Source organism: Falco cherrug, chromosome 8 (genome assembly GCF_023634085.1).
Source record: "Falco cherrug isolate bFalChe1 chromosome 8, bFalChe1.pri, whole genome shotgun sequence".
NCBI lineage: Eukaryota > Metazoa > Chordata > Aves > Falconiformes > Falconidae > Falco > Falco cherrug.
Window position 1 is genome coordinate 25,022,639 of NC_073704.1, and position 23,706 is coordinate 25,046,344.

At 38.2% G+C, this 23,706-nt stretch overlaps 1 protein-coding gene across 4 annotated transcripts in view; it reads left to right on the forward strand.

Annotated features, from left to right (window-relative positions):
- The window catches only part of RBMS1 (RNA binding motif single stranded interacting protein 1), a 148,985-nt gene that overhangs the window by 110,810 nt on the left and 14,469 nt on the right, over positions 1–23,706 (forward strand). For all 4 annotated transcript variants that reach the window (XM_055717851.1, XM_055717852.1, XM_005442843.4 and 1 more), the window contains exons 4-6: positions 202–293; positions 12,282–12,439; positions 15,665–15,744. In XM_055717851.1, coding sequence (XP_055573826.1) covers positions 202–293; positions 12,282–12,439; positions 15,665–15,744 — 330 coding nt within the window. The remainder of the gene's footprint in view (positions 1–201; positions 294–12,281; positions 12,440–15,664; positions 15,745–23,706) is intronic.

Here is a 23,706-nt window from a genome sequence, read left to right on the forward strand (position 1 = left end):
TCCGCTAGGGTAGGTCCCCACCAGTTCAAGGTTGAAGGACTTTGGTAGATTGGATTTTTGGGACCACATGAAGAACTCTAGAGGTCAAGCTGGCCATCTTCACCATCAGGAAAATTGTATTAAATAGCTGCTAGTAGCATGTGAACTGTTTGATTATAAGCTGGTTGCTGTCTCATTAATGAAATAAGTTTTGTATTTCAGGTTACGGTTTTGTTGACTTTGACAGCCCAGCAGCTGCTCAGAAGGCGGTTTCTGCTTTAAAGGCTAGTGGAGTCCAGGCACAGATGGCAAAGGTGTGTTAAAATAACTGACTAACTTTTGCAATGGCTTATGAACATGCACAAGTTTGCACATTAGCAGAGTGTTGGCAATGTGAATTTTCAAGTTGCAGACCCTTTACAGACAGCACAGTCCTCCAGCCACATGATATATTAAAGTAACAAAATGGGGACTTTTAACTGCCATATCCTAAAACATCTCCACTAATGAAATAAAGAAACATAGTATTGTAAAGTCTCCAAACTGATCTGGTTGGATTTATCAATGTATTCATGATACTGCTATTCCATTGGCTTCACAGAAGGAAGATTAGCAATAGATTGTAAGAACTACAGCAGGCTTAACGGTTTTAATACAACATGAATTCCTGGAACAAGTCAATAGCCGAAGTAATTTACAGCACAAAAGTATGAAAGGTTTTATACATTGACTGTTACTGAGGTTAGCAGCCTTGCAATTTGGGGATGAATTTTTAAGCACAGCATGGCAAAATTTAACCTTATGACTTTGTCTTCAGCCTTTCTAGTATATTTTCTGTTAAGGTAAGTAAAACTTAAATCTGGGTATTCATGATAGATGTCTTGAAATTCTTAGCCAACCCTTTGACAACCTATTTCTGCATCAGGGCAAACCCAAGCGTTATTAAAAATAAATATGATCTTTCTTCTTTTTCTCGCATTTTTACTGATCCTTGCCTCTGAATCAGCTTATGAGCCAGAAGTGATCTTCAGAGCAGTGCTTTTTTGGCATAAGATAAGTTTCTCAAATCTATAAAATCAAGGGGATGATACATTAGTAATGATTTTGTCATGTGTTAGGTCAGATGGCCTGGGTCCAATAGAGTGCCATAAACACCAGTACAATTTTATTAAATAAAGAAAATATTACCATCATAATCTGTTAATATTTTTGTGGTACCTCTTAAAGCAGATTTTTCAGTTTGAAAATTTTATTCTGATATATAAAAAGTAATAATCTAGTAATTAATTAATAATCTCAGAGGCTTTTTTTAATAAAGCAGTCTGCTGCAGATCTAGCAAATCTTTTATAGCTATCCATTAGGTAGAGATTTTTTTCAGATGAGATATTTTCCACAGCTCCTCAGCTGAGGAGAACAGTTAAGCTAACAACATAAAATGTCTTTGGATGGATTCCAGGGCAGCAAAATGGAAACCATATGTTTCATACTTAATGCATGTTTCATTACAGCCATGACACAAACATACACGCTTACTGGAAAACACTTTCCCCCCCCCCCCTTTTTAGAAGGTCTTACATATGCTTAATCAATAACTTTTAATTAATCTTTAGTTTTTAGGTGATTGCTTTAAAATAAACACCAGATTTTTCAAAACTTCTGTCTGCTGTCTTATGGATATGATATCTAGGTAGGAGGGGAGAAAAGAGAATGTGAAGTCATGTAAATTAATTTTGCTAATGAAATTTGATGTCTGATTTAGCTGTCTTGAGTAGATGGTTCTAATAATTCACTATAGTAATCCAATGAATACTTCCTTAATTTTTCCCATAAGTATATTTTGACTCATTTCCTCTGACAGTTAGTTGCAATATTGCTGATATTTCTTTCTGTTAGGATTAATGAAAAAATGTGCACCCTGGTACCCGACAGTTTTGATTGATTTGTCTGACACTGTGTCAGTCCTGGCGACCTGTGGGAAATCCGTAACTGTGAAGTTTGCATTCCAGTGAAACTTGCTCTGCTTCTTAACATGGAAAGGGTGTTTGAATTTATAAAAAAAAACAACCCCAAAGCCAACCCAATGAACAGGACCGCAACAGTCACAAGTGACTAAGAGTTTGAGTGCTTTGGTTTTTGTCGATTTTGAGCCATTAGATTATTTTTTTTCTGGACAGTGCTGCTCTTCTTTTGCCTGAAAAATCCTATCCTTGCTTGGATGCTCCAAACTGGAAATTGCCAGTCACTTACAGTTGTTCTGGCAAGATTAGCAAATCAGACTCTTCACATGCAAGACGCTATGGAAGTTTACTTGTGTTTACGTATTTATTATTTTATCTTTTTGCACATTACCACCTGTGCCGTGAAGTGGTCTTTTTGCAGTGAAATTGTCCAGACCTTAGCCTGAATATCACAGAGAAAGATTTGAAGAGCGTTTCTTGGCTGTCTGGCCGATGGATTTCCTTTACTGATCACCACAACTGCTTCAGTTTCAAAGAGAAATAAATGCCTGCTGGCAGGATTTGTCCGTGGAAATGTGTTGTTGAGGTGCTGTGCCCGGGGTGTCAGCCAGCAGCAGGGGTCCCGGGTGTTCGTGCCCTCCTCCCAGAGGCGCTGGTAGTCCCTGACCCGCAGCAGCTGACAGGGAAGTTATTGCTGAAGCCTTGTTCTAACTCTGGCTGCTGTAACCCCCTTTTTGCGGTGTCCTGCTGTAGCTATATGCTGGTGCGTTAAAAACTATATCAGCAAGTTGATCTACAAATCCCAGTTTAGTAGAAGTGGTTCAGATTATAAGTGTTAAAACCTTTGTCATTTGTTCTGTAGAGATGACTTCAAATATTTGACTTTGTGAGCTTTTCCTGTCCGTGGGGTAAGATCATCATGTACTTGGCAGTCTGCTTCCAAGTTGATGTGACTCCAGAAAAATTAGCCTCACCTGCTATGTTTTGGCCAGCGCGGAGCAGGGCGGGAGGGCCTGGGGCCCGAGGCATGGCGGCGGGCTGCATCCTGCCACCTCTGTCCCGCAGAGGTCACTGCCAGAGAGGTGGTGGCCGCCGCTCAGGAGGTGTCACGATGTTGGTGTCAGCGAAGGAACCTGGTGTCAGACCATTGCTCAGGAAACGTTATGTCTTCAGTTATTATTCTGCTCTCTCCGAGATCTGAATTTGGGAGTGCTTGGCTGAGACGAAGCGACTGGGGAGGTGTTTTACTCTGGTGAACAGTATCGTCTGGTCACTGCTGAAACAGAAATGCCTCCAACGTTTACGTAAGATGATATTGCATTGCCAGGGGACGGGATTAGCTTTTGGATGGGTATTTAGAATAGCAGAGGTAATGGGCTGGTGTCCCTCTCCTCTCTTCCAACTGAGTATTACCAGTGTTCAGTCTTGTCGGTCGTCTTTTTTGAGGGTGTACAGGTGGCTGTGGAAAGGGCTCAGGAGATGATGTGAGCTGCAGCGGTAACCAGCTTGTTTCAGGATCTGGTACAAAACCGACAGCTTATCTCTTGCTCTAAAGTACAGAAAGAGCAGATACATGTCTTGCAAGTTGGTAACTGGTGTCTAATTTATATTTTCAGTCAGCTTAGTTTCTTGGAAGTTCTTTAGTGTAATTAGTTTATTGTCCTTGATCCTAGAGGAGTGCTTTGATAATAAACCAGTAAATAATAATAATAATAATAATAACAACAACAACAACTATAATAATAACGATAATAATAATAATTTCAAAAGCTCAGATTTTGCAGAGTTGTGTATTCTTAGCTAAGATTAGTAGAAGCATTGAAAAGCTCTGCCTATTTTCTTTGTTAGAAAAGTTGTTACAGTTGCTGTCAGAGTGAATTTTCTGAGAATTGTCTCTTCTCTTCCCCCCACCCCACAGGTAAAATCAGTGAGGTAACTACATTTCTGTGCTGTTCAGAGCAGATAGCAAATGACTTTGTATGGGAAGATATATAGATGCACACATAAAATCTACTCTATGTTGGCATTTTGAACAGAGATTTAAAAACCTGGGAATCTGTAAGGAATGTTTTAGAGATGGTGAGGTCTAAATGCTGTGGAGATATGAGTCACCTAAATTCTCATAAGTTTTTGACCTTAAACTTAATATAAAACATTTGAGTCAGTGCTCAGACAAAGTTCTGTCTCATCAAATGGTGTGCAACTGAGTTCAGCTGTAGTTACTGAAGTAACTGTGTGAAACGATTGGAAAACTGGCCCCTTTAAATGGAAAGTTGAATTTAATTCTCTGTTCTTTAGGATGTAAACTAATGTGTAAATATGAAAGATAAAGAACTACTGAATAAGAATGGTTAATAAAAAACACAGTTCTCATCTTTCTATCTAGCAAACTGAAGCCAGAAGGAGAACGATTGTATTTACAGCCCAGATAAAGTCAACTAGCGAATATCTGTGTGTACCGCCAGCAATGTAGAGATACATAGGCCAGCTAGAATAGCAGCGTGACTGTGACAGCAGAGTGGTAGCTCGAGTGCTAAACAGCTTCTTTCCTGGTGTGGCAGTGACATTTGTATAGCCATATTGTCTAGCTCATGGTAGGTTTACAGGTTCCTGAGATGATATAAGTGAAAGACCTACATCTACTAAAACTGTTCTATGTATGGAGGTACCATTTTTTTGTAAAGAGCTTCTAATGTACTTCAGGCATCACAAGAAGGATTAACATACGTTCCAGTATTCTCCCAATTGTATTTCAGACCTGTCCCTAAAATGAGTGTAGTGTCCTCTCTTTAAAATGATTTAACCATCCAAGTCCAACACAGTTGCTATAGACTCAATGAACCTGATCCTCCAGACTTTACGTTGTTGAAAACCATGCCTTCCTTCATCTCTCCTCTATTCTCTCTCTCTGTTCATGAGATTTTTAGTTCCCATATGTACAGCTTTGATGTAAGATTGATTGTCAAGATCATTTTTAACTTAAACAAGTGATACCCATTTTTTTCCAGTTTGTGTTTTCCTAAGTTTTTTTTCCTATGGAAGCACAAACTTACCTTTAGTAAATGTATGCCACTTGTAACAGAACCCATGAAAGTAGTCCGTGGACATGGAAGATTTCTGTGGTCAATGAAACTTGTTAATTTGAGCCAAGGAATGCTGTTCCATGTAGTAATGTGCATTTTTGGGGGAAGACTTGTTTATCCATTCAAAGATTTCCCCACAGTTGCACATTTTTAGGACTTCAGGCTTCAGATTCTTAATGTTATAATTTCCTCCTTCTTAAAATCTTCAATTCCACTTGAGTTGCTCACTCAACAAAATGAATTGAGTGTGCTCCTGCTTATATTGTATTAACACTCATGTTAACAAATCACTAAATATTTTCAGATATTTTAGGCTTGTGCAAAAAATTAGGGCCATCTTCAGAATTGTTTCTTACTCAAATTGTGTCAGAAGGGTGCCTGTGATAACAATGCGAAGTCATATACTGACTTTTCTACCATTCTTAAGATACAGTTTCTGTTTTTTTGAGCAGTCTGTTGGCCCTCAAAGCACCAGACCAAACTCTCTAAAACTCATTATGTGGGGTTGGTTTTTAGTTTGTGATTAAATATTAGCTCATTGTCTGAGTTCACGTTGATCCTCCAGAACCCAGAGATTACATGAATTTGTAATCTTTGTATTTCTTACTAATGGTTACAAAGGTAGAACTGTGAAGCACTCCCCATGTGCTGGCAGCTTTATCTCTTTCCAACTAAGTTTAATGCAGGATTAATTCTATTTTATATTCTAACCTTAACTTTAGGTGTCTTTTTTTCCAAGCATATTTGGAAAGGATGAACTGTCACACTATATAAAAGTGGATTTTGGGAGGGAAAGGCTGCTCGGCCCCTTGTCCTCATCTCTGTAACAGAAATCAAGGCTTTTCCACAGCTTTTAAACACAATCTATTAAAGTCTCTCTTCCTTTATGTTGCTGATGAAGAACATGGTTTTGAGTTAGCAAAAATGAGAAACAGGTAACTTTTATGACTTTTAATAATGTATTGCTTTTTGCACTTGTCTTCACTGTGGCAAACTTCTGGAGAATTATATCAGTTTTCTTTCCTACACAGTAAAGTAAGAAAGTAAGTTTAAGTTACCATGGTAGCTAGCGCACTTAATTTAACTAGGGAAGGTAGGCATATTGCAATTTTTTTAATTCTTTATCTGGGCTTCTGAATGCCAAAGAACAGATGACAAGCAAAGAGGAGCTAACTCAAGCAGTTTGTTTTTACAGCAGCTTTTAGCAACTGTCTTGTAAGAGAAGTTTTCTTTTTACCTAGTTTGTAGTACTTTCTGTAGGTAACACCATAAAATCCTACTGTAACAGACTATTTTAAGTAAATACAATCAATTTTCCTCCTTTTATTCATAAAAGTTCTTAAAAGTCATTATAAAATGAATTGAAGGTAAGCCAAATTTTGCTTACCTGGGTGCTAGATGTCCGTAATTTCAGGAATTGCATGTGCATAAAGTAAGACTGTTAACAACCACTTCCCTTGAGGACACAGCTTCAGCCCACAAAAGTCTTATCTCAGCTGCTGAGCAGCACTGTGGTTTGTTCGGACAAGGGTCCAGTGCCCTGCTATGAACCATAGTGGGCTTATTCAGCTTTCTATTGAAAACAGTGGCATCCGTGAGCAACATGCAGAGCTCCCAGGGAGCACCCTGGTGCCCTTCTAGCAAAGGGAAAGCAAGAATGCCAGGGAATAAAAAGGGAACGTATGATTGCAGTGATAGCCTGATTGCACACTTGAACACAGGCCTTATTGTAGTTAAAAATTCCTTTTCATACCATTCTTATTCCTCTTTGTAACACAGATGTGCCTTTGAAAATGAATTAGAATGTTTAGCTTATTATATATATATATCGTATATAGTGTTTATGCAGTTCTGGAGAACAAGTGAGTTCTGGAGAACAAGTGAAGATTATGGTAGTGATTTCTCCCCTGAATTGTCTTGTTAACAGTCTGTGGTCAGACAGTATTAAAACTGTGGCTAAACCAGACATATTTCAGTGAGACACAGGCCAATTGTAAATTTTAAAGTAGTTTCTATACGAAGGCAGACAAGCATTTAATCCCTTCCCTATCAGCCAGAGGATCTTCCATGCTGTGAGCAGTGCCTAGTCACATGTTTCTGAATGGCTATCTGTTCGCTCTGACCTTACACAGAGCAAGAGAAAACAGATGTCTTATCGTTTTGCCAAGTTTCTTGTTTGCAATTTAGGAACGGTTCCACACGCACAGGGAGGTTTTTGTTAATTTCTTTCAGATGATGGTAGAGCATTCGCATTATGTAGGACTCCTCATCACCTCTTTCTACAGAAATTAGTATTAGCAGTTGATTATTTCTGTCCCTTTTATGAGAAATACTGTGTCTTGTAGTCAGCTTATTAAGTTAGTGCTGTAAGTGCTTTTCAGGAAGAAGTACATTAATCTGCAAGAGCACTGTTCTGCATCTTTGTATTGTTATGTTCTGCTAGAGAAGTTCTGGAGATGCAGCTAAAGGAATTTGGTGAAAAAAGACTGATAGAAACTTGCTGACGTGAATTGTTAAAAATAAGATTTCCTAGTTTTCTCAATAATAGAGATACTTACAGTAGCCCACAAATTCCCAGACAGTGCCCATAGTCCACAAATATTGACCACTTTCAATGTCTTTCAGGACTTGCTGAAAGTTCTGGTAACTGAGGAGACATGGCATGAGATATGAAGGTTTCCAAATTAAGCAGTTTTTCTAAATAGTCTAAATTAAAAAAAAAAACAAAACCAAAAAACTACAACTCAGTTGTTCAGGGGTTTATATTTTAATGTTAGCTTGCTACCCTAAAGTAGGAAGCTTTTCACTGACTTTAATTCTTTTTCATGGTTCCCATAAAGTGATACAAATAACTTAAAGAGATTTAAGATTTCTAAGGTGAAAGCAGCTCACATGATGTCATGGATTTTAAGCACCAGAAAAAGCCGTACGTTTGAAAGCACTTAGAACGGTTACAGTGTACAGGCAAGGTTTGAGCTGAGTTGTTATGTTTACAGATATTTTTGCCAGTTTCACTTTTTTGCTGACTTCCAGAATAAAAGTTAGAAACTTGAATATCAAAGGAATTATTTTTCTCTTCTGAAACAGAACTGTAATAACCATGTGAATCAAACCATGGTGAGACAGGTTTTGGTAAGGAGGGAAGTCACATAACTTAATATATTAAACTGCTGTTTGCCAGGGAGACAGAGGGATGAGTTTAAAAGTTTGTCTTTCTCCTAACTTCCTGAATTTTTAACTGTTTAACCATTTTCCATGCCAAAAGCTTGTTTAAAAGCAAACATCTGTTTGCACAGTGCCTTTTGTCTAAGGCAGGATAAAGATGGATGGGGAGTCCTAGTTGCGGTTGCCATTTGGAACTTAGCTTGGAAATCTAGCGTGTTCTAAGGGGAAGGAAATGACTTGCTACTTATGATCTCCCAAAACGTACCCAGATAGCTGTTTTAAGGTTTAATAGTGTTGTGGAGATGACAGAAGCTGAACGGTGATGTAAGTAATAAATAGGAGGAGAGGAGATGTTTTGCACGCTAATAGGTATAATGTTTGTGCTGCCAAACTGTGTAAAATTCCAAATGGACTCTAGAAAGAGTTCAGTCTTGCTTTAGGTCTATCCCAACAGTATTACCTTAGTAATGTAAATGAGCTTTTTTGAGAACCCATGGCCAGTGTTCCCCATCCATCCAAAGTGAAGTGGATTAACTGAATCTATCCTGACCTAGTCGGACTCAATGGTCCGTATGGGTCCCTTCCGACTTGAGATATTCTGTGCTTCTATGATTTGTCCTTACAGCTGACCTGCTGCTGCTCCCCAGGGCGGCTGTGGGTTTGCACCTGCAGTGCAGATTCAGCCCTGGTGCACTGTGGAATGTGCTGGCATTTCAACTATTTTTTTTCTGGAATTACAGATGAATGACATTTCAACCCATATTCCAGGATGTCAGTGTGACATCCTCACCTGTTGGCCACTTTTTTGCTCTTCCTCTCCCATGTCTGCCGTCTTTACCAGTTCTAGCCATGGGCATATGTAGAAGTATATTCAAACTCCCCTTTTTCCACTGTGGTTAGTATGTCCTGTTGAAGGATCAAAAGCCGAAATAACCGAATCCCTGGGAGTATTCAGGCTGTAATAGACTGTGACATAGACAAGGAGTCAAGAAAGCAGAAGTGAGTCCTTTCCAGTCACCCATTCAGCATGCAGCTGACTAAAACACAATAGTTACTAATGCAAAATACAGATTGTTTCAAGGGCCACAAGTCAGATTTTTCCGTCACAAAATGCTCTCTGTTCAGAGAAAGCAATTTCCTTAGAACAATTTCCTCAGATGCACTTTTTTCCCTCCACTCCATTCCTAAGGGATTTGCAATGTGGGTTAGTGGTAAAGTCACTAATACTCTGTCAAAGTTGAGCATTCCCTTCTCTAACAACATCACGTGCTTTTATGGTATGAAGTTTTCTCTGCTAGGTGTATGGGTACAAGAACCGAGCTTCCCAACAGGGAGGAAGATCTTCATGTGTTACAGTGAATTGCAGCGGCTCTTTGTGTCCCTTTTGGAAACGAAAGCTCATGGTGTCTCATCCTGAATGCATTGCCTGTAGAACGCAAAAGTGTTGTAACCCCCTAGGCTGCAACAGGAGCCCAGGAGAAGAGGAATGTGATCTACCCAGTTGCTTGAACAAAACAGATTGCTCTGACATTCTGCAGTTGACTAAATTTCTTTCTCTGTTAGGTGTTTCTCAATATAAGCATTTCTTTTTTGCATGCAGATTAAATTTTTTTTGTGTGTACAAAATAGGAACTTTTTTTATCTTTCCAAATGTTGTTAGGCTTTTTAATGAGAACATTTTTATAATTTAATTCAGACTTTCTGTTATTGTAGAATAAAAACATTAGCAAATCAGATGAAAATATGTAAAGAGTCTGATCATCCATCTTGTATACTGTTTTATGTTATTTGGGGAAATTTTCAGGTCCTTGTATGCAATATATTCTACAGTTTATAATAAGAAATCCAAATTTTTTCCTTTCAGATATTATTCAGAGTTTCAGGTAATTATCCTATAGCTACAAATGCAATCTTGTAATGCCTGTGGCTGAAACCTCCTGTAAAGCTTTTGCTAATAGTGCTCATTAAAGAAGGAAGTAAGCCTACATATTTCAAGGGACAAAAAGATTAAAATTGGGTAATATAATCTAAGTAACAAAATAATTTCAAAAATGTGAAAACTGTCTCATCTCACATTCCTACCTGAAGAAAATTGAACCGTATGTCAACTATGGTAACATAGGTTTTCCCTCATGGTTGAGCTCTGCCCAGCAATGAATATTAATGTCAGCTCTGACCTCTCATTGAATCCATTTTCTTGCCTTCTCTTTCTACTGATTTTTCTAGTATGAAAAAGAAATCAGGTATTCTAAGATAATTTAAATTGTACTGTAGAGATTCAGTATTATTTGGAAGGGGGGATATTTCCACTAGATAACAAAAGGGAAAACATAGATGGTAGTCAGATGCCGTTTGTAATAGACTGTAGAGGGATGGGCAAGAACAACACTTGGGCACTTGGAAAAGTTTTTGTAAGGTCTGGGATTTCATTGTGGCTAGGAATTACAGTCATATCTGTGGTATAGCATGCAGACCAGGAGGATGTAATGGGAGCACATTTCCCTTTTATAGGTCCTTTGATGCTGAAATTCCTTAAAAACCCTTACAGAAAACTTTAAACCTTAGCTCTTTCTAACTGAATGTGAGGGGTAAAAAGGCAAATAGTGAAGGTCCATAAGCATAGAATTTGCTTCCCCAGTTTTTGGAACAGGGTAATTCATTTCTGTGCCTAAAAAACGTGACCTCCCTCCCCTCCCTAGCCCCAAGTCCTTTTCCTTTTTTGTCCTAGAGAAAACCAGCCGCAACTGAGGGGTGATACCCAGGCCAGCAAGCTATTAAAATATGCAGTATGCTACCCACAGTACCAAGATATTGTTAATACAGGGGCAGCTTAGGGACAAACTGATGCCTAACCTGCATAATAAGGTATCACCACCTATACAGCTATAATCACTTTAATAAATGCTTTAATTCTAGTAGGGCAAGTGTTATGGTTTTGGGTTTTGTTTCTGGTTTAATTCAAGCTTCCCTGTAAGTCAGTTAGCCCTCTTGTACAGGATGAAAATATGCTGAGGACTATGCCCACAAAATTGTATTTGTTTTGGATCATATCACTCCTAAAACCAAAAAAATTCTACGGAGTATAATGCGTCCTGCAGAGACTTAGGTCTGTACAGGGGGCCATAATGACACCATCAATGTTTTGCGCAAGTATAAGAGCAAGTCATGTAGATTTGTGTAGGTTAAGAAAGTATATCATCACAGAGCATGGCCAGCAATTAGCAGCATGAGAGAGATGCTCCCTAACGGCAGCTGGAGAATCTGTAGACAAACACTGGAAATGATCAATTTCAACAAAAATGTTTCTTTGATCGAGATGGAATTTCGGGGTACATACATAGATCACACAAAACAGAGTCTAAGGTCAGGAGAGTGGCAGAGACGTGACTACATTTGTCTCCTCTCAAATTGCTCATCTCCTGGCTGCCCTCCTCTTTCATTTGGTTTGTTTCTAGTGAAAGTTTTTGGAAGACTTTTGTACTGTCTGAATGCATAATATAAAAAGTTTGGTGAAAACTCAAAAACATTCATGTGTGGGAGAAGACGACAGTATCCCACCCACTTCTGTGTGTATCAGCCTATCCTTGTGGTAATTTTTTGGCAATGTACATACTCTTAAATGCTTAGTTTCCCTTCCGCCGCCCCCCCCCCCCCCCCCCCCCCCCGTATTATTTTCAAATTGTCATTCCAATCTTTTGTCTTTTTGATTTACATCTGGTTATTCTTATCTTCCCACCAGTCTTGTATTTCCTTGTCTGCTAATGTCCTTCCTTTTTTTGTTTTTGCTTTTTGTTTTCTTTCAGAAAAATCTGAAACATGAAGTTGTAATACAGAGTATAAACTGGTCAATTATTCACCTTTATCTCCGCTTAAAAATGTTGCTGTCAGCAGTAACAGGAGGAGGGGAGCTTTCTCAGGATTGCTGTAAACAGTGACTGAAGTCGGAGGTCACTGATACTAGGGAAGAGCAGCCTTTAGAAAGGGGCCTGAGAAGTAAAAATCGGTACCAATAGTTATAGACAATTGTTGGTTTTTATATTCAAAAAGTCTTTCCAGTGGTGGCAACAATAACAACTGTTTTTAATTCTTTTTCAGCAACAAGAACAAGACCCAACTAACTTATACATTTCCAATTTGCCCCTTTCAATGGATGAGCAGGAGCTTGAGAACATGCTGAAACCGTTTGGGCAGGTTATCTCTACAAGGATACTGCGGGACTCGAGTGGGACAAGCCGTGGTGTTGGCTTTGCAAGGTACTTCAGTGGCTTTACCTATGCTGACAGCTTTTTTTTTTTTTTAATTGAAAAGGCAGGAATAGAAGGAAAAGGCAGAAGTTACTGAAAAGGGAGATCTAGATGGAGATACCAGCAGCGTTTTCTTAATTCTTCCTTTCATAAAGCAAATATGGCTGTCTCATCTCGCTTATATGGCTAAATCTGAATCCATTGCCCTTATCAGACAACTATCTAAAGTAGGAGTTCACGCCTCTTCTCTGTATGTCTCCTTTCTCCTCTGTCCCTGAACCAGTAAGCAACAGTTACGTAATGCTTCACAGAGACTTCTGTGACTTTTCTGGCTTTTGAGGTTTGAATTCAAGACAGGAGACCATAAGGAAGACACCTCCACACCCTCTTTTTTTTTTTCTTTTTACTTCATTAGTTCCTCTGAGAAAATCAACTCATCATTGCCCTTTGAATGTCAGCCCTTTGAATTTTCTGGCTCATTAACGTGATGTCATCTGGGAAAGAAAATATTTTTATTCACTCTACAGTAAATCTCACCTTAGAATATTTGTCAGCGCAGTGAAATGTCTTTCCCAAATCAACAGGAATAAATATTTTCCATAAATTAGTAGACACTTCCCAAGTATTCTATCCATGTGAGTTTTTCTCTAGATAATTCAGTTATTTGCTTTGGGGTCTCATCATCAAAGCCTTTTCTGTGTCTTTCTAATATTTGTCTCTCTCTCATTAAGTCCTGCTTTAAACCTTGTATGGCAGTCAAAATTTGGAGTCTAGATTGGAGATTTCTATCATCAAAAATAGGGGCATGCCTTGAGCAAGGAGTTGAGATTCTCAAAATATGTTGTAAAAGCTCTGTTAACGGTCAAATTCCAGTAATTCAGATGTTCAGCCAATATTACAATAACTCTGTATTTGAACAAATAGCAGGATCTAAAGTTAGTGTGCAGAAAAGAACTGAACAAAGTATATCTCCTCATGAAACTGAAAGTTTTAGGGATTGGTTTCCTGAGTTGGCTATGGGTGGCTGACAGCACTTTGAGTTTTATTTTTATTTTTCTAACATCCCCCATGCCCCACTGGCTTTATTTGCTCGGCAGACTGTCCAGTCTCGAGAAGATACAACAAAAGAACAAAATTAGAAACAATGAGATTTATATTCCTATATTTAAGAGTGCAAAACCAGCAAGTTTGTTTCCACCAAAATTTCTTCCTGTCCCCTTTAAATAAATCAATAAGTATTTGTAATATTTATGGTGTAAATTTAATTTGGCATTTTTAGTCCATTCATACACTTGTATTTTTTCGTATAAGTATATGCACAAGTATTTGAGTGTGAACTCCGTACAGGTACACACAGAATGTGTGTATGTGTTTTTGGATGATGTACAAAGCAGTATATATCCAAAAATTATATTTTCTAATTTTGAAAAAAAACCAACCCACTAATACGTGCTTAAATACAGCTTTCACTTCTTGGTACTATGAAGAGCAGAATCCAGTAACACCCAAGCTAAAATTCAGTAGGCATTATGGATTTATTCAGTCTTTTCTCCCTGAATTTGCTTACCCAACTCTACCTTGAATCAGTGGTATCTTAGGAATGCTGTTATTCAAATATAGCTGGAAGAGTTTTAGAATTGTATGTAAAAGTCCAAAAGACTTGTGTATATCCAAAACCTTGCTTGTATTGAAGACATTAGAAGAGATTAGTTTTAAAGTATTTTCTCCTTAGGTTCTGTATTATACATTACATGTTTTGTATATATATACACATAAACTTAAAGTTATTTTTATATGCATATTAATTTATACACATATATTATACATGAGTTATAGAATAAGCTATTGCTGTCATATCTGATAAAAAATTTTCCAGTTCTGCAAGGTAGGTATTGGAACATTTTTGGATAAATATTAGTTAAAGTTAAAATTGTCCAAGAAACATGTAGACGTTAAATAAAGATTTTAATTTCTTGCCTTTGGTAGCATTTTATTAGGTTAATAAGGGCTAATACATTTTATCAAGTCCAGACTTGAGTCTGAAACTAAATTATATTGTTTCTTTCATGTGAGACAAAAAATTTAGATTTCTTTGATGGAGATCCAACAATCCAGAACTTCTGAAAATTCTCTAGAAGGTATTTTTGAAACCATGAGGAAAGCTTGTGGTTCAGTCTTGCATTTTGATGATTTTGGTTGCTGTCTGTGACTGTATTTTGTTGGCCTGTGCAGAAAGGCTATCAGAATTAAGAAGGTACCAAGAGTTAGTAATTTTTACTACTGCTTCATTGCTGCCGAGGCCATTGACCTAATATATGGATTTGAATTACAGAACTTGATGAGCAAATAGAAAGCAAATATTTGTTCAACATTATCCAAACATCATCTTGCAGACAGCTGCAAAAGATATTCTTTTACAATTATTAACAAAATTAATTTTATGTCTCGGTCATCCATTGCAACTTGGTCCAAGCTGGCAGTTAGAGCCGCCACATCTACATTGTAATGTAAGGAGGTAGCTGCAACCTGCGGAGCTGCTCCCCGACTGGCATTAGCTCACAGGTAGTCCACACAGTCTATGAAGTCTAGTTTTGACAACATCAGTGCACAAACCTGTTCAGGATGCTGGATAAATTCTCAGTAGCCACCATAGCTATTCTGTCATTGGTTCCTGTTTCAAAAGTAACTTGGAGACAATTAAATAGGAGATGGGTACATCATTTAGTTGGTATGATAAGTGTAATCTAAAAGTTGCAAAGGCAGTTTGGGCCATGGTCAGGCATGTTTATATTTGAGTTTTATGACTCTTAAAACTGTACAAACACTTCAGAAACCTCTATGAAAAGTGGCATTAACATTGGTTGTATATATCATGGACACTAAGAGTTGTTGAGAATGACTGTGGATCAGTCTTTCTGCTTCCTTTAAGACAGCATAGGTACTTTGTACTGTAGCTGGCCAAGCAATGTTGTGCCTAATTTCTAAGTAAATAAGGGTATTGTGTTTGCAGTTTGGCACTGACTTTGGCCTCAGAGTGCCTAAAATGTTGACTGAGTTTAGTTTTACCTTTCTGAGTTGTCTGTTCTTAGAAAACATCTTCTCTATTGCTCACACATGGGAAAGCAAGCCACAAAAGCAAAGCGAGAAAAAGCAAGAAACATGCTTTAAAAAGATCACAAACATGGGAATCTGGATAAGTGTTTAATTTATGTAAATTATTCTTTATTTTCTTAGGATGGAGTCAACAGAAAAATGTGAAGCAGTGATTGCTCATTTTAATGGAAAATTCATAAAGACACCAGCAGGAGTTTCTGGTATGTTGGATATATTTCTAACAAGATGTATGAATGGGTTATTGCTTACATAGTGGAAGCCTGTTACACTGATTGTTGTATCTGGCTTCTCGTTCAGAGGCAGGCTTATTAAAATTAAACTGTGTCTTGTTGGATGACTGTAATACTTGCTCACTTGGAACACAGTATATCACTTTCCTACTGTAAGCCTTTTCTAGGAATCTAGTAGTGTTCTCTCCGAGCAGACAGACAAGCAGCTAAAATGCCTTAAGCCAGCTATGCACAAATTTACATCCCACATAATCCCAGTTGAAGTGAGGAGACAAATATGTGTTGTATGTGTATCAAAACAAAATTTCGCTGATTGTCCAGGGACAGTTCTGAGAGGCAAAAAATGGACTACTTTTGCCATCTGTTGATGATTTTTTCGACATAATTTTCAACAAGAGATCTGATTAGTAAAAAATATGTTCCGCAGCAGTACCTTAATGCCAGGCACTTTCATTCATTGGGAGAGCTGTGTCTGTTAAGTCAATGTAGGCTTTGAGGTTCTTCAGGAAGATGGAAAGAGGTCAACAAAGAATGCTACTTCCAGAAATGTTGTGTAAGTCAAAATGCAGAGAAGCTATGTAGTGCCGTTTTGTTGTTGTCACACCACGTTCCTCATCAGTTTGCCTGCTTTGTCAGCACTGTTTCTAAGAGACAAAATGCATATTCCATAAACATGTAAAAACAAGGAAAGGCAAGTCAGAGCAGCAAAGTAAAATAGAAAGAAAAGAGGACAATAAAGGAGGAAAGAACACATGCCTGACATTCCAGGCAGCTTTTGGTAATCATTTTATTGAGAATCCCAAGTGGGAGTTTTACAAATTACATTGTTGATGTGGTTGCTGAAGCCACCTTTATCCTGCTGGTGAAATGTTCTCTGCAGCCAGATCCTGACACTGAGGAGGAGGAAAGCAGCCCTCGGCAGGCGGACAAGAATGTGGCTTGTTTAGTAAAACTACATACATGCTTCATCCCTCAAAGATTACTCCAGTTTGAGGCAGTCTGTGCTGCAGTAGGGATGGAAAGCTGCTTCAGAGCACAGGAAACCACTCCCTTCACCAGCACTAATCGAATGCAGGGTTTTGACTTCCCTGGCTTGGCTTTTGCAGACCCTTTGCTTTGGGGTTGATTGCCAAGATTATTTAGTTAAAACTTTGTTATACTTAGGGGCTGTAATATTTATTTTTCTATTTCATATATTTAGAAATCTGTTTTTTTTATGAGGTGGAAAATCCCTTTAGGGGCAAGGAGATCACGGAACGGTTTTCTCTGAATGCTGACTGTGCTCTGATCCACCCTCCATGATTAGTTTTATAGTGCTGCTATGGCTTGGACATAAATAAAAGTAAAAAGTATGGAGAAACCAAGAGTTTTCTAAATTAACATATAAGGATTTCTATTCAGTTAGAGTCAGTAAAAAAGCTGTAACAGAACCTCCTATTAGTGCTATTTAGTTTACTTATTTTTATTTTCACTCGCATTACCGTGTTCTCAATGAACAAGCCACCAAGTATGTCATTGCTGTCATTGCTAATCATGCTCTGTGTCGGGTGGGCTGTTGCTGAAGCTGGAGTTGCACCCTTATACGATCAGGTTCAACCAGGTAGGAATAAAAATTGCTGCATGGAATTTTAAGAACAATTTCTGCAGTGTGGAGGAAACATTTACCAGAAAAGTGTGATGAATTAGGGACAAGAAATTTGCACAGAACTGCTGAGTGTCAGAAAATGGAAACTAAAGAAGGGTCTCAAGACATAATCCTTCTCAGGAACTTTAACTTCTTATGCTTACTTGGCAAAGTAGTCGGCTAGGCTCTCTGTCTAGGATAGGTAAAGAGGCAAACACCTCCAGAGACTGATGTATCTTTGCTGTCAGCTGTCTTTGTTACAAAGAGTGTCTAGATGAGTTGCTCAGAAATAGATAACTAAATGTCTGAAAGTCCGTTAAGTAAGATGTTGTACCTTCCATGATGCTGAAAAATATGACAGATAATTAGGTTCCTAAGAAAGTTGTGAGAACCTTGAAGACCCTAAATTTTATTGTATATGGTACAGCCCCAACTCTACTTTTCCATGATGATGCTGTGAAGTTGTATTGCTTCTTGGAAGGGTTTTTTATGGAGTTAAAATTCTTCCTGGAGTTCCTTACCATATAGTAAGCACATGCCCAATAATGCAGTCTGATTAGAGGATGCAGTTTATGCATTATAATACACTTCAGTCGGCCAAAAAGTGGGGCAGAGTCATGGGGCAACTGTGGTCTTGGACTACCTGCACAGAGAAAAGTGGATCTTGGACAAACAAAAGTTAGGAAAATGTTTTGAAATACATTAGCATCCTTTGAGGTTATAGAGGAAGAAGTTCGAATACATGCAAAATAAAATTGTAGAACTGGAACTATGTTTAAATTAAAACATTGTGTCCTAGAAACTTGGCTAAAATCGGCAAAGGGAGCTGGCTATAAAAACACCGTTATCAGGATGAGGAAGGTAGGAGAGACAGGCCTGTAATAAAATTGGTGTGGGAGGAAGAACATGTGTTCAACAAAAACATGCTTTGATGACACAGCTTTGTTATTTTAATGAAATTTGGGTTTAAATGGAAGAATGGGTTAAACAGTTATAGGAAGCATAGATGAAACCTCTGGAGCATGAGAAGACAGAACAGAAACGCCTCTTTAGAATCTGAGCGGGCCAAGGGTAGCACAGGGTGGTCACAAAAGTGTTGACTGTAGATTTGAGCGAGTGGCTGGGTGTTGATGGTACTGAGCAAGCTGAACCCAGATGTAACAAGCTATTCAGGCTTTATTTCCCTGCTCCATATTAGCTTATCAAATATATTCAATAGCTAGTGTGTCCTTGTTTTTCTTCAGTGAGTGAGAAGGAAGGTTAGCTCAGAGAGCAATTTCAAATGCACCACAAGGTTGTATAACCCTAAAACTCCTAGAAGTTGCATACCAGTTTTAACATTTGTTCTAGTTGGAGTTTATACTTCTGTTACATGTTTTTGTAATAGCTTGTTCTGATTTTTGGGCTATGACTTCCTGTCCATTTCTCTCAGGACTTCGATTTTTGTATTTCATTCTGTTTTCAGCTGTGTGTTTATTACATGATTGCTATAATCTTGAAATTACTTTTGCATGTAGTTTTAATTTCCTTTTTAAAGAATTATTATTTTAGTGAATAATGTGATATTTAAACCTTCTCCTGCAAAACACCAACTCCATGACATGAGCCGGAGGAAACAGAGACTACACTAATATAAGGAACCAGGGCACAGAAGATGAGTAGTGAGGACAGAGCAGCATACTTAGCCTCCCTCCCCTAAAGATGATTCTTAAATGTTTGCTCGCTTTTTGTCTTGTGTTGGACCTGTAACAGTAGTAGAAATGATCTGCTGGGCAAAATCATGAAAAGTATCTCCTCCCTATCACAGCAGCATGCAGCTGCTTGATGATACATGAGGATAATTATATAAATAATTGCATAAAGCAGTTGTGCTGTAGAATACATAAGGTGTGTGTAAGTCCGAGTGTATTTGTGTCTCTTACATTTAAAATGAAAAATATAGAAGCTAAAAAGTTACGTAAGTTTTATGCCTGTTATATAGGCTTTATGGATTATTTATTACTTCTTTTACTGAAAATAACTTAGGTGATTTTGTTTTAATGGGTGTAAAGGTAGAGAGCATTTTTGCTGAGCAGCCCATACCGTTTTTACTTCAGGAATGGTGGGTTGTGGCGATGGTCCAAAAATCATAGGTGATCCATGACCCACCCTCCTCTTCCCACTAACGGTGAAGATATTGGTCACTCAGATTCTGTTTTAGGGAGGAAACTGAAGACAGGTGTGAGCGCCCTGCTCCTGCCTGTGTTCGTGGTTGTAGACTAGGAAGAGGTCTACCAGGTATGGTAGACAATACTGTTTGGAGTGATTCTGATCATGGACATCTTTGTAGTGCAGGACAGGAGTGAAAATGGAGCCTTGAAGTAGTTACTTTGTGGCAGGTTTTTTTGAGAGTTTTCTATTTGCTTACCTTCACAAAATGTTCAGCACTGAATATCTCTATATAGTGAATTTGAGCTGCTTGACCATAAACTCACATTTCTTAGTTATCTGTCACAGATCCTTTAGAAATAATCCGTGAACCACAGTCTGGAAATCACTGCTAAGGGGTATCAAGAGGTCACAGTGCTGGTATTAACCCTGATTGTCACACTGAAGGCAGAAGGAACCAAGATTTTACACATTAGATCAAAGATTAGAGGCTTTTTACTGCTCTAATTCCCATCATTTGTAACTGCTGCTTAGTTTTAAGTAGCAACATTGGAATAGAAAAGAAAAATACTACTTACAACCACTCAAAAACATACTCCTGTGACAAATTGTTAAACCTTGTGTAAGTTATTAAATAAATGTAACCCTGAGCACTGCATTTAAGTGAAGGTTAGGATGGTGAAGAGTATATATTTTGTTTCGCTTTAAAACATATAAAGCTACTGAGATCTTGTGTGACACAACTTTTTTTTTTAATTTTCACAGCTCTGGGTAAAAGTTTCTAGCTGTACAGGTTTGCTCTATCATTAAAGTGATGTTTTAATGTGAGATTTTTTTAGTCCCATATGCCTTGTCATATTGCTAGAAAATAAGCAATGAATGTAACTAAAAGGTGCGGTTTAATTGAAAATAGATTAAAAAATAGTATTTTAAAACTATTTTGTTGTATTTTTTAATATCTGAAAGCAAGGTTTATTGAAAAGTTGATAAAATTAACCATGTAAAGTCAAGTGTGTAAACACAAAGTCCAATGTAAGACCATCAATTTTGTTCTTGCATTTATAGTATCACCTGGTACACATTTGGGTAGACGCTGAGTAAATGAAGACTGAATTCTAATGTACACATGTGCACAATGCATGTACAACAAGGAATTATTTACTTTCTGGACTAATACTGCATTCACAGCTTTCTTCTGTAAAAACGTTAGCCCTAGAGGAGGGTGATTCAGGGCAGGAGGAGATGGTCAACACTTTTCGCAGTCAGGTTTTAAAGCACTGACCTGTTAAAGCACGGGAAGGCTCATGGTTACAGAATGTCTCCATAGCAGCAGCTCAACAGGCATCTACAGACCATTGAGAGTGTCTGCTGGTTTTCATTAAGTGTCAGTAACATGGGCTTTTTAAACGTGGTGTCTTAGCTGCAGAAGCGTAAGTCCACTGTAAATTGTAGCCTTTTACATCAGCTTGCTCTTAGCTGTGAATGCAACTCTGAATAGTTACGCTGTGCCACTCTGTCTTGCACATACAGACAAGTCAGTGAATGATTAATGATCCCCTTCATCACTGGCCCTGCACACTTCCCAACAATTAAACAGTAAAAATTACTCTCCCTTTCTTCTGGACCAGAAAAAAGATTGCCTGACTGAAAAAGATTGCTTCACTGGTCTGTAGGGCTTGTTGGAGTGTTTTGGTTTGATAGATATATATGCACACACGTTTGTATGTACAAGAGAGAGAATATCTTACGTATTTGTGAAAAATATGAGGAAAGGTAAGCTGAAGAAATAAATTTCAGATTTGATTTTGAAGAGAGGGCTACATTCATTCTTTGAGGGGGGGATCAAAAGATCATACTTGGCTCCCATGAAGGTTTATCTCCTTCTCATGACCCTCCCTCTGATGACCATCAGTCATTGTGTTCTTGAAGCCGCGAATGCAGTACTCCTCAGGTCACATGTATGGAAGAGCAGCCAAAAATTGCAGTTAGGCTTTCAATTGTGGCAGTCCCCACTATCAGCATTCAGATCTTGAACTGGAATCAAGGAAGGCAAATGCTACAGAGCCTTCTCACAGCAGTTGGCAGTATTAAATAGACGGTCAGCTTCAGGGTTTTTAACGTGAGTTGGAGCTTTCACAGCATTTGGCTTCATTTATGGACACAGTGAGGAGCAAGAGAAGCTGGAAGGTCAGAAAAACAAGGATTCCCATGACCAGATCTGTGTTCAGTAAGATAGAGCACTAACTTCAGGCAAATCACAAATTAATGCCCTTTGAAAATTTTTTTTCATTGCTGCAGGTTTTGGATATTGCATATGAAAATCCAATACATGTGAATAGTTCTTGTTCCATTTTTTCTTCCTTTTTAAATTTGTCAGGAGAACATTTCCAATGCACCACAGATGTTTCATCATTTAAAATTAAGTTGTTTTCAGTTACCTACTGACAAAAAAAATCCTACTTATTCTTAAAGTAGATTTTAATGAACATTTTACTGACAGTTGGACAGGTTTACTCTGACTTTTTAAAAAAACAATCACTGTCTTGAGGCAATAATAGGAAATGTAAGCATAAATAATGCTTTCAGAAAAGTTTTGTGCAATTCACTATGGTGATTTTTGATGAAAGTATAATGCAGCTTTAAATAAAGTATTTACGACCGATGAGTGCTATAATACAGAATCACAGGGTTAGAAATGTTTTGGTATTTTCTGATGTCTTTATAAGCAGTTCTCATGCCAGTTTCTTTTGACTTCATCCAAAAATTTCTGGTGTATATTTTGGAAGTCACACATGCTTCCCACAATACTAGATGGTTTGAAATAGTTTATAAGTAGCCAGAGATAGTCAACGTGGGGAACAACCTTTATTTTCCATTTAAGACAGTTCTGTGTTTGGATCTCAGCTTTCCCTTTCTGATGATTTTTTTTCTTTTCCTCACTGTGTAAAGTCAGTCAAAACAATTTCAGACCAGAACCTGACAGTTTTACCCATATTGACTAACAACATCCGATATTAACTCCTCTTCTTTCAACAGAACTGAATGATTAAAATGTTGTGTGATATGACCAAAGTTGTTGAGATCTATCTTATATAAAGTAATGTCAAATTGTCCATCAGCAAATTGGTATAATAGCTTTTTTTTCAGTAGAACCGGAGCTAGTGTTTTAGGTATGCCACCCAAAGCCAGGGATGACTTGGCCATTAGTGCTAGTTTTGTGCCAGTTTCAAAAGTCAAGCTTTTTGCCAGGTTATAAGTCTCTGAGGTTTTCAATACCAATCACCTTTCGTAAATGCAGACAGAGTAAAGAGCATGTCAGCACTGGCCATGGTTATACTATTAGATTTTGTTGCACGATACCGATACGCTAAAATTTTTCTTGGGGTTATTTTTTTGCGGGTGTCCCTCCCACTCCGTGTGTTTACTCTGCAGTTGGCAACTTGCATGTTTTCAGATCCAGCCGTGTCTCATGAAGGTGTTTCTAAACAGAGAATGACTGGAGGAGTATCATGGTAAAGCTTGGACAGCTCATGTGTCAGGAATTATTGGCAGATGAGTGTTCACATCCAAGTCGTAACAGTGCTTCCACCCTGTGATTAGGGAGGGTGTGGTTGATGTAGCAGAGCTGTGCTTCAGCCATAGGTACTCAGAAACTATTGCAGTTGAAGGTAGTACCATGGAAAGAATACTGTGCAAACTTCTCTTTTTCGTTGGTTCAATTTTTGCATTAAAAATCAGACTCATGGTCAGGATTATGTTATGCAAAAAAAACCCCCAAGTACAGTATCATACTATTTCATGACCGTATGCAAAAAACAAGATAAAAATCTTGAAGAATTTCTGGTTGCATTGTGTGCTCTTTTTAGAACAGAGATAAAAAAGGAACGGACAGCTGTGGCGTTTTTTCAGTGCAAGGTGGCAGGAGAAAAAGGTTCCTGCTCCACCCTGCTGTCCTGCTGGTTAAAGTAAGTGGAGGTATTGTGCCAGCTCTTCTGGCTATTCTGGATGAGCAGAGAAGTTTAAGATTTGGGACAATACTGAAACCCTCACAGGGTGGGGGGAATATATTAAAGACTTTTGGCCAGATTTATTCTCGACTCTCCTTAGATGTGCTTCCTAAGAGGCTCAGAATTCAGATGGCACTTCTCATTCATCCCCAG